The following is a 17886-nucleotide window of genomic DNA, read 5'->3' on the forward strand; positions in this document are numbered from 1 at the left end:
CAATGCTGTTGAGCGAGAGGGGGTAACATTAGTGACAGTCTGGCAATAAAATTGACGCTTAGGGATACGGCAACACCTATTGCCAGCTGATTAAATTATCTAGAAAAGAGTTACCCTCTCTTCATTGAAGAACTTTAAAGTTTGTGATGAAAATTACATATTGATATTTTGAAAGAAAATCTAACTTCGACAAGACTTTTTATGAAAATACATCTTAGGATATTATGTTGTTGTTAATTCACACAATTTTTTATGATAAATTATTAAGTACACTTAATAAATTTCACAAAAATGTTATATATAGAGTTTTTCACCTGTATTCACAAAATTTAAAACAGTTCTATTAAGGAAATCTGTCAAAAATGCCTGCTTTAACGCCATACATTTATATACATCTTTTAACAAATAAAATGCCACAATTTTATGTACAAACTAAGTTTAGTTTATAAAAATAAATTTTTGTTTGATTATTTGTTTGTATGCAAGGCGGATATAAGAAGGTGGTCTCACGCAAACAGCTGTTAACAGCCGGCCAGGGTTGACGGTATTAAGATGCCAGATTTTTGCTTGCATTCTCTTTGTTGTTATCTTCTCTTTCGCATATTCTCTGCTCATGTACGCACGCGCATACACACAAGCACCCAATTTTCGTTGGTAAAACGTCGATCAGCTTGATGGCAAGATGGCGGATTACACCATATGATTTGTGGTTGTTGTACAAATGACACCACCTTTAATGTGTTGTGTTTTCATCATTATAACACTGTTTTGTTGCTTATGTGTTTGATTTATTTAAGATTTTAGAAAAATATCAATTAAATATTGTACGTAAAAGAAAATGTTCACCGAACTCGCCTCTCAATAAATCCATTGTTACGTGTGTTCTGTAGCATGTGGCACCGTCTTGTTGAAACCACATATCATGCAAGTCAAGCTCTTGCAATTTGGGCAAAAAAAGTTTGATATAATCTCAATGGTAGCGCTCACTATTTACAGTTACGTTACTATTCGCATTACACATTGAGCCAAAAATGAGCTTCGTCGCTCAATGGAAGAAGCGCGCGATTGAGTTTCTCAACAGTGCACGCATTTTTATTATATTGGGTTGCCCAAAAAGTAATTACGGATTTTTCATATAGAAAGGACCCGAGTTTGGGGTAGTCATACAGACCGATCGGCACTGTTTAAGCTCTACCTATCTTCCATTCCTCCCCCTACAGGCGGCATAGAGATCTTATCATATCCGATTTTACGATCATGGCAACAGGGCCCCACCCATTGTTGACATCTGCGATAGGTTGAACGTCTACCTCAACGAACTTGTTCACTATAAATACGCGTGATTTAAATACCGAGCTGGTTGTGATGGTCGATGGAGAAATGATTTCGACCATCAAGTGCCCCAAAACACTTGGTGTCACATTTGACAGCTCTTACACATTCTCCCTACATGCCACAGCAATTTAGCTATAAAGTCAGACCCAGTTCCCTATGGATGTACCCTGTCTTTAGCTGAGTTTTCTGTTCTGTGTTACATTCTACCTTCTATGGATGTACTTTGACAGCTGAATAAGCTTTTAGCCGTCGACGGCATAACGACGTTATGCAAAAAGTGATAGGTTCAGTGTTTTATTTGTTGCTCGCATAATAACATTCTAGCGCGATTAAAATAGTTCCAATACCAACAAATAACAAATAAAGCAAATAAACGGTTCAAAAACAAATAAAAAATAAATAGAAAACGGGATAGTCTTCCAAAATTAATTAAAGTGAATAAAGCAATCACAATTTTCCCCTGAAACAAAATGTAAAAAATTCATCAATTATGACCTCTACCCGAAGCCGTTGGCACTTATAAAGCATTGGCTAAGACAAAAAAAAAATAAAATTAGCGAGAGAGCGAAAGAGTTGGGAGAGCATTAACGTCAATAAGACAACAAATTCAAGTGGAACAACATAGAGCGTAGAGGAATTTCAGAAGAATAAGAAGTGGAAATACAAAATACGCATAAATATCTTAAGGAAAAATCGTAATAAAGCAATAAATTAAAAGTGATTGTGGAATACAGCATGAAAATTGAAAAGAATATGTAAACGAAAATAAGTAATGATAATAAAGCATAACGAAAAGTGCGTCCATTTTGTCCATGTAGCATATAAAAATATATAAAGAAATCCTCCAAAATTCGTCGAGTGGCCACTTAAGAGTTTCTTTTCAGTTGCGTTGATTGATTTGTGGTGGGGGGATTAAATAAAATAATAATAGTACACAACGCCAACAACAAAAGCTCTATTGTGTAAAGCAAACGACGTCCTAAAGCAACAACTACACAACAGCAACAACAACTCGTGCCGATCAAAATAATAATAATAGAAGAAGATCGAACGTGTAGCAAAGCAGACGTAAAGTGAAAAGAAAATAAAAATTGGTGTGCGTTGAGTTTTGAGATTTTTGTTGCTGCTGTTTTTCTTTTTATTTCGGTGAAACAATTATGGCAAACAATGCTGCGGCTTCGGTTAGCACCAAACCTCAGCAACAACAGCAGCAGCAGCAGCCAGGCCAATGGAATACACAAATGTTGACTGTGGTCTGTGTTATAGATACCCAATTGGGTGATCATCTGAAAGATCGAGAATGTGCTCTTGAAGAAATACAACAGGCCGTCACATCGGTGGGAGCCAATTTTCAAAGAGTCCAGGTAATCAAAAAAAAAAAAAAGTTACATACTGCATTAATGCCCACAACATGTTACCAGGTGGTGGCACTGTGTAGGAATGTCATTTAGAGTGATAAGCATAAAGGCAGGCAACAAGAGGAAGTTTCCGTTGATAACACCAGCAATGGTGCTTATCTTTCACAATCGCCTCAGACGTTTGGTCGGTTTGTTGGATTATCATTGCATGCATTTCGACAAGTGTTAGGTAATATGTACATACATACATACTATGTGGTATGTAGCCATTCCTCATAAAAACTTTAATTTTTCAATGGCGACAAGGCTTTTGCAAAAAGTTTTTTGTTTTTTTCTTCAAAAGAAACTTGTGGCAGGAGTTATTTGTAGTCAAGTATAACCTCGTGTGATCAAAGAAATTATAACTTTAATATTTTTCCAGAGTAAGCTGAGATAGAGGCTAAAGTTCAGAGTGTGAACATTTTCAAAAAAAAAAGGCCATAAGAAAAAAGACAAGTAAAAGGGGAGATCGGTTTATATGGGAACTGTATCATATAGACCGATACAGACTATAATTGATACGTCTGTTGAAGTTCATGAGAGAAGTCTTTGTACAAAATTTCAGCCAAATCGGATAATGATTGCGACCTTTAGATGCTCAAGAAGTCAAGATCCCAGTTCGGTTTATATGACAGCTATATCAGGTTGTGGACCGATTTGAACCATACATAGCATAGTTGTTGGAAATCATAACAAAACACCCCATGCAATTTTAGCCAAATCGTATAAGAATTGCGGCTTCTAGCGACTCAAGAAGTCAAGATCGGTTTATAGAGCAGCTTTATCAAAACATGGACCGATATGGCCCATTTACAATCCCAACTGATCTACACTAATAAGAAGTGTTTGTGCAAAATATCAAGCGGCTAGCTTTACTCCTTCGAAAGTTAGCGTGCTTCGACAGACAGACGGACGGACGGACATGGCTAGATCGACTTAGAAGGACTTGACGATCAGGAATAAATATACTTTGTGGGGTCTCAAAAGAATATTTCGAGGAGTTACAAACAGAATGACGAAATCAGTATACCCCCATACTATGGTGAAGGTTATAAAAACAAAGTTTGTCTAATAGGATCAACAAAATTCTAATAGAAGAGAATTAATGAAGAACAAAGGCAATATCAAAAATGTTTGAAAAGTGAGCCTAAGAGTTGTTCGATTTAAAGAATGTTGAACCCCAAATTTTTTCGCCTAAATAAAACATGACCGACCTCCCACATCACTCATTGGAGATGAATTTTTAGAAAAATTAAAGCGAAGATCAACCTTTCGTTGTAAAACCGCAATTTTGATTTCCAAAAAAAACCCAAAGTGACCGACGAACTTTTCCCAGTAAATTCTGCCACATTTAATTTCAACAACAATAGAGCGCCACCTTTATGTCAGATTTAAAATTTTAATACAGAAAATCTAATACAAAAAGTCCTAGTACAAAAGTAATAAAAACCAAATAAAAATATGAGAAAATCTATCTATATATATGAATTTGTGTTTGTTTGTGGGTTTGTAAATTTGTTTGTTCCGTATAGACTCCAAAACGGCTAAACCAATTTCTTTTAAAATTCCACAGGTTATGGGGGTGGTCGGGAAGGGGCAATAGGCTATATAATTTGTTCATATATCAAGGGGGGCCCCCCAAAAGTATCACACAAAAATAAAAGTGGACCGATCGGGGCAATATGGGACTCAAATGAAAGATTTTAGGGAGAAAAATACAAATTTTATATCAAAATTTGGGTCCAAGTACCTAGGGGGCTGCCCCGACCCCAAAACCTCTCTAAATACGTATATTGGACGATATTGACAATATGGGACTCGAACGAAGGTATATGGTATATGGGAGTAGATTAAGAATATGGTCAGGAAGGAGGAATAGACTATATAATTTATCGATATTGGCGAACCCTCCCCCATTACCCCAAAAACACAACCCAAAATCATGGTTGACCGATCGGGACGATATGGGTATCAAATGAAAGGTATTGGAGGGTAAAATACGAATATGGTAATAAAAGTTGGGTCCAAGGAAACACACACGTACATATCATGGAATTCAAATGAAAGGTATTCGGGAGAAAATGACATAAACAATTATGTCTATGCGGGTCTCCCAACCTCCAAAAGACCCCCAAATGGGAATTTTATTCGATCATAGCGATATAAGACTCAAATGAAAGGTATTTGGGCGTTGATTACGAATATGACATCAAACTTTGTGTCCAAGAATCTACGCGGCGCTTTACCTCCAAAAATCGCCTCCAATAGATTATTTGACCAATAAAAACAATGGGAATCAAATGTTAGTTATTTTTGAGTAAAGTGCGTCATTCTAATTTGTGCTCAAGTGGCAGATGGAGTGTGGCGCACAAACGGCTGTTTATACCAATCATGACAATATGGGGTTAAATTAAAGGTATAAGGTTGTGGACTGCGAATCTGATATCTTCATTCTGCTCATATATGACCTAACAGAACACTGTGAGATTTAATTAATGTGTGAGGACACAAATAAATGTAGGCCGCCATACCCCAAAAATTACGACGTTCAGCGTGATAGGAGGAATTGCAAACCTTAACATTAAGATTGCAACCATTTTTAGTTCATCGATCGACAAGACCAAATGACAAACAATTGCTGGGCAAAATTTTTTTGTTCAAAAATTTTACATGGTTTAATAGTAAGCACTATCGCCACAGCACCATATATATAGACTGGCAAATTAGTTCTTTACTACAGAAAATTGTTTAATATAGCAATTTGATTTGATTTAAAAAATGACCAAATGAGGGCTATTTAATAGGTAGTTATATATCCATTTATAGATAACTACCACATGATGATCAATGTTAACAGCGTTAAGCCACTCCAAGCGAGTAGTAGCACTAAAATTTAAGTTAGCGCCATCTACTAGCTATTTTCAAAGGCTGTTTTCAAATAGATTTAGTTGATCCAATTGATACCACCTGGTAATGGCCCTAATTAGGAGAAGCCAACATGAACATAAAAAGGGCAGAGTGGTCAAAATTGATAATACAGCAGTTATGTTCGTTATAACTTCACTGCGGTTGCTTGCGGTATTATTTCTTAACTTCCTCACTCTAAGATGGGCCTTAACAATAATTTTCAAAAATACCAGATCTCGGAGATGGGTAGGGCGATTTATGCGAAATTTTGTTGGTGCACTTACAATAACCTTAAATCGACAATTTAGTATCTGTTTTGGCCCACTATTTCCCAGTTGCCCACAGTGGGCCATTTTCTCTGAATAATGGGTCATCATATGGAAAAATGACCAAATTGTGCCAAAAATGGCCAATATTTTGGTTTCTTTAAAACTTAGGGCTCCACGTCGTATAGATTTGGAAAGAACGCGATCCAGATTATATTTGCTTTATACTGTTTTAGCCCACTATTTCCAAGTTGCCCAAAGTGGGCCATTAACTCTGAAAAACGGGCTTCATATGGAAAAATCACAATATTTTGCTAAAAATAGTCAATATCTTAGTTTTTTAATTCTAAGCGCCCCATGTTAAATATTGGGTTGCCCAAAAAGTAACTGCGGATTTTTCATATAGTCGGCGTTGACAAATTTTTTCACAGCTTGTGACTCTGTAATTGCATTCTTTCTTCTGGGAAAGAGCGTAGTCCCTATTACATTTCCTGTGAACGGTTTTAGCCCACTATTTCCCAGTTGGCCACAGTGGGCCATTAACTCCGAAAAATTAATACTTAGAGCTCTAAATTGAATATATTCGGAAAGAGCGTGGTCCATTTTATATTTCCTGTAAACGGTTTCAGCCCATAATTTCCCAGGTGGCCACAGTGGGCCTTTTACTCTGAAAAATTGGGCATCATATGAAAAAAGGACCAAATTTTGCCAAAAATGGCCAATATCTTGCTTTCTTTAATACTTAGGGTTCCAAATTGAATGGATTCGGAAAGAGGGAACGATTCGGAATATATTCCTGTAAACAGTTTTGGCTCACTATTTCCAAGTAGGCCACTGTGGGCCATTTACTCCAGAAAATGTGGCAGCATATGGAAAAGTGACCAAATTTTAAAAAAATTGCCAATATCTTGGTTTCTTTAATACTAAGGGCTTCAAATTAAATTTATTCGGTAAGAGCATAGTCCATATTGTATTTCCTGTAAACAGTTGTCCCACTATTTCTCATTTGACCACAGTGTGCCTATTGCATAGAGTGATGTATTCAATTCGACATGATGAATTCAATTTTACGCCTTCTATTTTATTTTGATTTTTATTATAATTTAATTTTTCGTCATATTTGTATTTGAATTTCTTTTTTTATATTAGGATTTTTCCATATTTGTATTTGGTTTTTATTACTTTTGTATTAGAATTTTCTGTATTATAATTTTAAATTTGACATATAGATGGCGCTCTATCGTGTATTATTATTGGGTTGCCCAAAAAGTAATTGCGGATTTTTCATATAGTCTGCGTTGACAATTTTTTTCACAGCTTGTGACTCTGTAATTGCATTCTTTCTTCTGTCACTTATCAGCTGTTACTTTTAGCTTGCTTTAGAAAAAAAGTGTAAAAAAGTATATTTGATTAAAGTTCATTCTAAGTTTTATTAAATATGTATTAACTTTCTTTTAAAAAATCCGCAATTACTTTTTGGGCAACCCAATATATTATATATATTTTCACATACATAGGCCCCAACTTCATTTGAGAGTATGAACAAATTGAACTTCCAATGCACCAGCTGCAACGAATGTTATATTTGACAGCTTACTGCTGTGCGAATATTCAAAGCAAAACAAATGTAAAAACGTAAATTTGCTCAGTGGAGTATCGGTTATCGATACAATTACAGATTTATCGATTTTAATGTTTTTAAATTTGACTTAAATGTTGTCAGATCAATGTTTTCTGTGGGCCGTTGCGAATTTGAACAGTAGATAGGTTTTGATATGCCCTACAGGTAGGTTAGGGTAAGTTTTGGTTAAAACGAGTGTGAGGATATTAACTCGCCTCATGCCACTATGGACAAACACCTAAGCTAGTTGTTGTTGTAACCACATTATAATGTGGAAGTGGCGATCCTCGTTGAGGTCCTGTAGGTGAGCAAGCTCGGTCCGGCCCAAAGAACCGATCGCCGCGAGAACAGGGTGGCCATTGGTTATTTAAGGCGTCAATAACTCGCCTTGTCATATCGAACATCATAGGCACTCAGTATTTGTGCAATAGCCGGTGCCACCCGATCTCTCACTGAGACTCTCCGCTCGATATCGCTGATTGTCCGCGACTGTAGTTACAGCTACTCCGGATGGAGCATTCCACTATCCGCAATCTATGGAAGCGCCATCGCTTCTAAGTTTCTCGTGACAGCATTGAACACTACACAGATCGGACCTCAATGTTCCAGCTTGTATGGTGCTCACAGCTATCCCGTGCCGGGACTTAAGCTAGTATTCGGCTTGTGTGCTATACAGATAAAAACAGAAAGTCTAAGTAGGGCAAATATGCCCATTTATAGAAAAATATAAAAAAGTAAACCTAAAGTCTTCAGAGATTTTAGGGTATAAAACCTCACATTACCGGATAGAGCATTATATAAACCGTCTGCATTCCAAATTTGGAATGCCCATCCCGTTTTTTTTTCCATAAAGAGCCATTAAACGATCTATTGGGACTAAAGGCCTACATTAGAAGATAGAACTTCCCAAGACATATCTACTTTAAAATTTGCAACGGCTATTTTTGTCCATTTGGCAAATGGTAGGGTCAGCCTTTGGTTTTTGTCTCGATATTCAAATTTATCTTCATACAAATAAATTTCAGTTACACGGTAATGTGCCAGTGGTCCAGTTTTAAGAGCTGGTATATGTTGAGACGATTTTAGTTTCAAGGGCCATGTTACAGAAATTTTTTGTCCAAGAACTTAAAGGGGACAGACAACAACAATATTTTTCCTACTACTATATATTTGTAGTTATTTTTTTCCAAAACGTCATACTCCATACTCGTTAAAATTAATTTTTGTCTACATTTTTCCACACATTCTAATCGTTGTTATTATAAAAAAAATATTTTCTTTTTGTTGTGGGCTCCATATATGCCTCGAGTTATTAATATCTCACCTATCTATGCATTCTCTATTTCATTACAGTTTGACAAATTAGATTTTGGTGAAACCAAAAAACTGGAGACCTTCTACAATGCCGATGTCGCTGTCATTGATTTGAGCATACAATCACATCAGAGGTCACTCTCCTATCATTTGGGTGTACGAGAATCGTTCAATATGAAAGAGAACATCCTAATATATAACGATGTACACTCCAAGCAAACGCTTAGTCTAAAGGTAAGTTTCAGACAGACACATATTTTAAATATCTAACCATAAAAGGCCAATTGATTACAAATAAAAATAGTTTCATGGTGGCGTTTGAATACTATTTGCTATTTCCGTTTTGGATTAGCCAAATAAAAGTCTATTTAGGCCTTTTTAAACTGCCGTCATTTGTCTGTCTGCTCTTAGTGATTATAAAAATGCATTTTGGTTTAGCTAAAATGAAATGAAATGAAATTGAAATATACCTATACAGACAATAAATGGACACCCACTCTTATGGCAGCCATAGTCGCTGTGTGGCCAAGTCCGTGGTCGTTGTCATAGTATTGCTAAAACAAAAATTTACATCTTATCTGTTTTTGTTTGCTTTTGTTATTATTTTAGCCAAGTTTTTTTACACCTTCTGAGATGATTATCATACATTTATTGATTTCCAAACAAAGCAGCCAGAGCCGGTCCTATCCTCCTCCACCCTCTCGCCATTATTTGTAAAAACAAAAACCGCAAACACTTAGACACTGGAAATAATCAACTTCGTTTGGTGCCTTATTTTCATTCTAGCCACTTTTTGTTGCCCTCTTATGGAAATGATGGAAAAAAGACCCTATGACTTAGTTTCAAATAAACATTACGATATTAGTTTGCTGGAAAATTAAACCGATATTCGGTTTCCATTCGACCGTGTTTTGTGTGGGCTAAGGGAAATCTATCTTCCCTTTGGTGGTTAAAAGGCGTAACACATATTTGATCGACAGACTGACACTTTTATATTAATCGTCCATTGTTTGAGGGGCTACTAAATGCCTTGTTATCATAATTGTGGGGTATATATAGATTGGCATAACCGCCTTATCTGGTAAAATCAGTTAAATTTAATTGTTGATATTAAAAATGTTTTATTTGTCAAATTCATTAAAACGCGCACTAACAAACATTCATGCAAAATTCCTACAGTCCTTATCTACTATCTATTGGCATTACCGGAAAAGTGTAAGTTGTCGATTTACTTAAAAGTTAAGGTGAGAAGTGATATTCCAAACGTCCTTATCGTCCATTACCGTCAAAGTGTCAGGTGATGGTAATAAGCTTATACAGAAAGGATATATTCTGGCCAATATTTGTTTCTTGTAGAAAAACTCAAGTTTATTAATTTATCGTGGGCATAAACCTCCTGTTAACAAATTTGGATTTTCTCGTACATTCCTAAAGTAATTTAGAAAATATGACAACATTACGCAGCAATCAAAAATTAGAGTTTCACGTACTCAAAAATTTGCACAAACTTTTACCGAAAATCGTTGTTTACAGTAAGAGAGAAAAAGCGAAAGGCATTTGGAGAGTTTTCTAAAAGAGAGGTTGCAAATTTTTTTCCCTTGGAAGTTTCTTTCTCTCTTGCCAATTTTGACTGCCAATTTGTGACTGGATAAGTGCGCGAACAAATCTAATTTTCCCAATCGATAAACAAAACTATTTATCGGGACGATAATTCACTTATCGGCAACCATCTGTTGGTTAAGGTTTATTGTTAGGTTAATCCAGAATGCACTTATAAGTTGAGGTCTTGCGAACAGCAGAGTACAATTTTTTTATTTTTGTTTTGATTTTGTAGTAAATCTAAATCTCAAAGGCTTGATAACACAGCTGTGATTTTTTTCTAAAATCTTAATAAGTTGTTCTATTTGATCCGATATTCCACACATAAGCAACAAAACAGTGTTATAATGATGGAAATACAAATATAAAACACATTTGAAGAAGATAAGTTGTAAAACAACGTTTATATCTAAAACCACTTTGACATTTCAATTTACCGCATTTGCCACTCAAGGTAGTTTTGATGGGGGTAGATTTTTGTTGCTGTGCTGATGACATTACCTTTTAGTTGTACCGTGGGATAAACAAAAACGATATATTTAGAAAACGAAAATCCTTTAACCAGAAGAATAACGATACGATAAATTGTAACCGAAGATTGAGCAAATGGTCATAAGTTTCGTAGACAAAAGACTTTGGTAAGCAAAAAAGTATTCGTATAGAAAGAAAAACGTCAAATATTGCCAAAACATCTCGTTAAGAAACAACGAGGATAATTCTCTTATAATAACTACCGTTTTTTATTTTAGTTCTGTTCAGTGCAAATCAGATGTTCTGGATAAAATACTAGTACCAGTGCAAAGTTGTATTGCCAAGTTATCGATAACATGGAACAACAGATAATAAAAACAAATTTCAATTAATCGTTTATTGAAAATTCCATTCCAATGATTAATCGAACAAGTTGGAAAACGGTTGACGATTAATCGATTAACCGATTAATCGTTTAGTGTGTCTATTAAAACATAACGGGCTATTTTTGAGATATTATCCTTTAAATATTTCTCATATATGTATGTCGTTTTAAATGGTAGATAGGGAAAATAAATCCGAATTTTTTGATATACCTTTATGGACTAAAGTAAAATATTCCCACCCCAATCTAATGCAATTTTACGCAAATGGGGTCCAAATGATCGAAAAAATTCAGAAAAAGACGCAATTCACATATTTAAAGTTTTTGTTTTACCTCCAAACGATTAATCGATTAATTGTCTCATATTATTCGATTATTTGTTTATTTGAAAATGTATAGTTCACAATTGTTGGATAATATGAAAAGTTGTAAATAATCGGTTAACCGAATAACGATTAATCGAATGTACACCCTAGTACTGATATGAAACACGGCAAATGAGTGATATTCTAATAGGTAGGGGTAGAGTGATGGGCACGTGTCTACCATCCTCGGTCGCCAGCCGCTTCACTCGAATACCTTAGATCCATTGTGCTCGCCCTAGAGGAAAAGAAACAAGTAAAAGCGTGCTAAGTTCGGCGGGGACAAATCTTATATACCCTCCACCATGGATCGCATTTGTCAAGATCTTTGTATGACATTTTCAAATAGAAAAACACCTCCAATATTTCAGGCAAATCGAGTAATAATTGCGCCCTCCAGAAAAAGTCAAATTGGGAGATCGTTTTATATGGCAGCTATATCAGGTTATATACCGATTTAGTGCTAAATATGGCAGCACAGTTGCTGGAAGTCATACCAGAACAAAATATGCAAAATTTCAACCATTTTGTTTCGAAGAAGTTAATTTCGTCGCCTAACTAGTCACCTTACCATGCATGGCCCATGGTCGGAGCCTTCAGTGCTATTTGTTCGACAGTACCATTACGACATACGTGGGATTTCTACACCGGTATCCACTCCAACTCGAACCCATCCAGATTTTTTGGGGAAAAGAGGGGTAGCTCAATTCTAGATCTCCCTCCTCGGAAACCCCCCTTTCCAACCCGTCAACGAGGAAATTCCCCACAGGTACCAGGTCCCAGTGGGGTCCTCCTCCTGATTAATAGTACAAGCTCAAACTTTCTGGCGTCAAGCTCATTGGCCTTTGTCCTTCTAGGCAACTTTCCCAGTATCCCCGAAATAAGCTCCATCTCCGGGTAAACCAGTTCTCACCCGCTCTACACATACCCTATCGCCACGGCCTATCCCCAGCATCAACAGATCGGAAGGGTGTCACAAGCCTAGGAACTACATCATCCCTACTTCTTTAGTCTAAGGAAGATTTTCACATTCGCACAACCAACATAATATACAACCTACCAATGTACGACCTTTGAAGTCCTCACACCTAAAGATTTCTGATGATGATTATCATGCAAAAGTGATCATGCAATCCCATCCCAACACACTGCTACAACAACAACATCAGCAACAACAGCAGCTGAGAATTCGCTATCAAGAAGTATCTGTGCCAAATTTTTTGGCATTTTAAAGTTGCCATCCCTGTTTTATGCATGGATCTGTTGTCAGCATGTCCACTGCTACTATATAGATGGCGCTGTAAATATTATTTTTCCTGCTGTTGAAGTTACTTCAAAATTAACTTGTGCGCTGCGGATATATGGCCTCTAGTAAGAGCGGCAGCTCTTCTGCATAAAGGACACAACCCTGAATACACCAAGCTTCCGCTTTCTTGTGAATAGTACAAGCCCATTCTTTTTAGGGATAATGATGGTATCTTTCGCGTAAGAGATTGTCTTCCTAAGTCTTTCTAAAAAAAAACGAGGAACCCATTGATAACCACGCAATGCGCAATCTAGTGGCGCTTTGCCGATTTCCCTGAAATTTTTCATGAAGCCTTCCGTTATGACTTCCAAAATCCGTGCTAAAAATGATCCAATCGATCCCCGATTTGTGTTCTTTTGCCTTTAAAAGTTGCAATTGTTATCCGATTTAGCTGACAATTTGCACATGATACTTTGTTAGGACTTCCAACAACCCTGCTATGTATGGTCCAAATCGGTGAAACATTAATTATGCCAAATAAATTAATTAACCAATAAACGGACAAGAACGGGCAGATCGAATCCGAGCGAACCCCAAGAGATGCACTCCACCAAACTATAGTATATAACACTCTAAATCTGCTATCACCAATGTTAACTTCTGCAACGTATTTCTACTAAACTAGATTCTACCACAGTAGGATGGGGGGTATACTAATCTAATCATTCCGTTTGTAACACCTCGAAATATTGATCTGCATCTCTATAAAGTATATATATGTTCTTAATCGTCTTGACATTCCAAGTTGACTTAGACATTTTCGTCTGTCTGTGGAAATCACGAAAGCGGTCAAACGCGTGGAGCCAGCTGCACAAAATTTGGCAAATATACTTCTTATTGATGCAGGTCGTTGGGGATTGCAAATGAGTCATACCGGTTCAGATTTGGATATAGCTCCCATATAAAGTGATCCTTCGATTTGACTTTTTGAAATCCTAGAAGCTGCAATTATTAACCGATTGAGCTGAAATTTTGCACATAGTGTTCCAAATATGGTATGAATCGGTCTATAACCTGATATAGCTCCATATTACCCGTTCTCCCGATTTGACATCTTGAGCCCCTAAAAGCCGCAGTTGTTATCCGATTGAGCTGACATTTTGCACGTAGTGTTCTGTTACGACTTCTAACAAGCGTGCTTCCTTTCCTTTGTTGTTTTTGTTGTAGCAGTGTGTTGTATACTGAGGCGACAGCCCTTACCGATGAAGGACTTCATCGGGTCAATCTGGTACGTACAACCCGCTGCCATGGGATTGCCAAATCCTTTGTGTAAACTTTTAGCAGAATTAATGGTGGTGGGCTCCCAAGATCCGGCAGAACTAAGCACCCTCTTACTTGTTTTACGTTAAATAAGAACCATAGTTTATAAAATTATAATCAAATGATTTAATATTACCAAAAACCACGCACCGAGTAATTTGGCACCAAATTCTTTCAATGCACTTGCTGCAATTTATTTTATATTTGACAGCTAACAGATGTGCGAATATCAAAAGCAAAACTATTGCTCTGTGCTGTGGAGTATCGGTTATCGATATAATGTAAAACAGTTATCGATTTTAAAATTTGACTTCAATACCGTCAGATCAATAAGTGTTTTCGTGCACTACTGGAAGTCGTTCGCGTACTTTATTTGCCAGGAGCAGAGAGCGGGAGAGTGGGAGAGAGCAAGCCAAATTTTGAGAGTTTGAAATTTTCTACAAAATGTTTTTTTCTTTAGCAGAAATTTGCAGCATCGAACTGCTGTTTTATGGAAACCAGCTGTTTAATTCAAATAAATAGCTAAAGAGAGGAAAGGCTTTTAGAAGATGATTTTTAAGCTATTATGTTTTTGGCAACACTGGTTTAAACAGCTCACGCACGTTTCGTGTTTTGTTTCACTGTCAAACACCATCAGTTTGGTCTATAATTTAACCATGAATCGTCTTACAAACGAACCACGCTTGCAAATTATTGAATTTTATTAGCGACGAAGCTCATTTTTGGCTCAATGGGTGTGTAAATAAGCAAAATTGTCGATTTTGGAGTGAAGAACAACCAGAAGCTTACAGGAGCTACCAATGCATTTAGAAATAGTCAAAGTTAGGTGCAGTTTATGGGGAAGTGGTATCATTGGACCATGCTTCGTCAAAGATGAAGCGAATCGTAACATAGCTGAATGGTGCGCGCTACCGTGAGATGATATCCACATTTTTTTTTCCAAAATGCATGAGCTTGACTTGCATGATATGTGGTTTCTATATGATGGTACCACATGCCACACAGCACTCATAATAATGCACTTGCCGAGAGGCGAGTCTGGTGAAAATTTTATTTCACGTTCGGGACCGGTCAATTGGCTGCCTAGATCATGCAATTTAACGCCTTCAGACTTTTTTTTTGTGGGGCTACGTTAAAGCTCATGTCTATACAGCTTCAATTTATGCATTGGAAGACAACATTGAAGTATTTATTCTTGAAATGGAAAGAGAATGCCAAAATTGGACTAAGCGGATGAATCATTTGAAGCGCAGTCACTGTCAACATTTACATGAAATATTCTGCAAAAATTAAATTATATGGACCCTACTATCAATTCAAATAAAGATTTCATCCATTTTTCTGAATCTTTCGTGTTTTTGTTTTTAACTTTCCAATAGATCTAAAAAATCACTCTTTATTACACTCCTGCAGATTTTTACTGAAAAAATACGGGAAAAAACCTAACATTGTGCGATGCTTTGTTAATCCTATTCTTCAGCATTGCACCAACCCAATTCACCTGCAGAGATGGGATCCTCATGTCCACCAGAGTCTCGTATATGAACTCCAAACTCATGCTATTCGCATTTGTGTCCAAAAAGCGCCAATAGTCGCTTATTTTCAAATATCAATCTTTGTAGCCAACCACGACATGAAGCTCGCTGTCAACCGACCCATCCTTAGAGTAAGCATGCTGATAGCTGGTTATCAGTGAAGGTTTGAAATGATTGATTCAAAACCAAAATTTTTGCCCAGTCTCTTCAGGGCAAAAATGCATGAAAATGCCATTAAGGAACAGGGGCAAACTTCTCACATATCAATGAGTGCTTTCCGATTCAATTATAAGCCCAATGATAAGGGTCTTTTTTTATAGCCAAATCTGAACGGCGTCCTGCAGTACGACACCTCTTTGGGGAGAAGTTTTTACATGGCAGAGGCAAATGGCAATGTCGCCAACATTAAGAGGGGATAACTATCGCTGAAAATTGTTTTTGCCGGGATTCGAACCCAGTCAGTCGTTCAGCGTCATAGGCGGACATACTAATCTCTGCGCTACGGTGGCTCTCTCATGAGTCTAAGACCAAAAATGGGAAACAAATTGGCCTGCAGTCCTGATCAGGAAGTGGCTCATTTTTTATCCCGAAATCGGAAAACCTAGCCCCAACCGCTCTAAACTCCCACTATATTGCCGACATTTAATGCAGCAAAACACAGTTCCTAAAGATCATGTCAATGAAAAGCATGGCATACGTTCCTGCCCTTTATAATTTATGTAGCAGGTATATGGCATTCAGTCCCTTGCACTTGTAAGGTTCAAAAGAATTTACTGCCTAGGCTATATTTCTCTCTATTATTAAGGGGTGATGGTTTATTTTTAGTTTCGCAGAACATTTTTCAACTGTGAAGCTTAAAATGTTCAACATATTAAAATTTTTTGAGTACCACCAATAAAAAATCCCAAAATTTTTTAAATGGCGCCAGTTAATCGTTTTGCATGTTGCTCACTTTTCATAATAATCCAAAAAAATTACTTAATCTTCGTAACACGAGTTTTATTTCCATTTCTTAAAGTGTGTTGTGCGGGTTAAATCATTAACCGGTTCTTTGCGGTGGTTGTGCTGGAGACAGGTAACCAAGTTACTCTACGCTTGGCCCCGTTTATTTCGACTCCCACACCTTTTTGGCCATTCATTTTTGCAACTGCTACTTTCAAGTTGACCTGCTGTAGATGATGTTATTTGTTTTTGTGGAGCAGAGTATATAACACTTTGTTGTTATGTAGATAGTGTGGCCACTGTTTGATAATTCATTAAGTCCATTCACCGGCTGACTGGCTGGTTGATTGTTTGCTTGAAAGTCTTTAATGTGGGTTGGTTGCATTTGTTAGTTTGTAAGCTGTTGTTACATTTCTATATTTACACACCATGTTGTTGCTGTTGCTTCCCTTTCTAGACGCTATCCCAAGTTTCCACCCTATGGTTTGTCTATCTGTAAGTCTTCATTTCATTCTCGTCTTGCTCACGATGTGTTTTGGGGCTCCTAAAACGGGTTTTGTTTATTTGTTTTGTTTTTTTTTTCGTTTAATTTTTTCTGTTTTGGTTATTTCCCCATTTCCAATGGTTTATTTATTTTTGTTTTTGTTTTTTTTTTGTGTTTTGTATTTTGTTGCGGTTTTTTGTTTTGCTCCATGTATTTGGTTTTGTTTACATTGAGGGCCATTAAGTTTAGCTGTTGTGTTATTAAATCATTCCAATTTCTTTTCCATCATCCCGGCGGCGTCCGTTTTATTTCTTATTTTGTTGTTTTTTTTGTTTACTCGAGCTTTGAAACGCTTGAATGGCATGTAAACAGAAAAAGGTTGTTTGTGGGGGCATCGCCATCAGCACCACCATCTGCTGTAGCTTGCAAATCACCAAACAGATCAGAGATCAGGTAATGTGAGTAATAAAATATCGTTTGTATTTTTTCTTTTTTTTCTCCATGAGGATTTTAATTTAACAATTCGATTTGTTGGTTGTTTCGATTGCTGCTGGTAGTTACAGTTCACAATTTTTATGGCTTTGAGTGGGGGATGATGATGCTGGAGAATTAATACACAGGAAAAAAGTAAAAAAGTTTAAAAATGAACTAATTAATAGGTATTAAATTTGGATACAATTTTTAAAAAGTTCGGAGAGAAAG

General features: G+C 36.7%; 1 protein-coding gene across 2 annotated transcripts in view; it reads left to right on the forward strand.

The window, feature by feature from the left end:
* Nucleotides 1-1623: 1623 nt before the first annotated feature.
* LOC106092329 (mitogen-activated protein kinase kinase kinase 15) overlaps nt 1624-17886 on the forward strand; it is a 61486-nt gene continuing 45223 nt past the window's right edge. For both annotated transcript variants that reach the window (XM_059361978.1, XM_013259160.2), the window contains exons 1-2: nt 1624-2699; nt 8880-9074. In XM_059361978.1, the coding sequence (XP_059217961.1) occupies nt 2493-2699; nt 8880-9074 (402 nt within the window). In that variant the 5' untranslated portion in view covers nt 1624-2492. The remainder of the gene's footprint in view (nt 2700-8879; nt 9075-17886) is intronic.

This window comes from Stomoxys calcitrans, chromosome 2 (assembly GCF_963082655.1).
Source record: "Stomoxys calcitrans chromosome 2, idStoCalc2.1, whole genome shotgun sequence".
NCBI classification, from domain to species: domain Eukaryota; kingdom Metazoa; phylum Arthropoda; class Insecta; order Diptera; family Muscidae; genus Stomoxys; species Stomoxys calcitrans.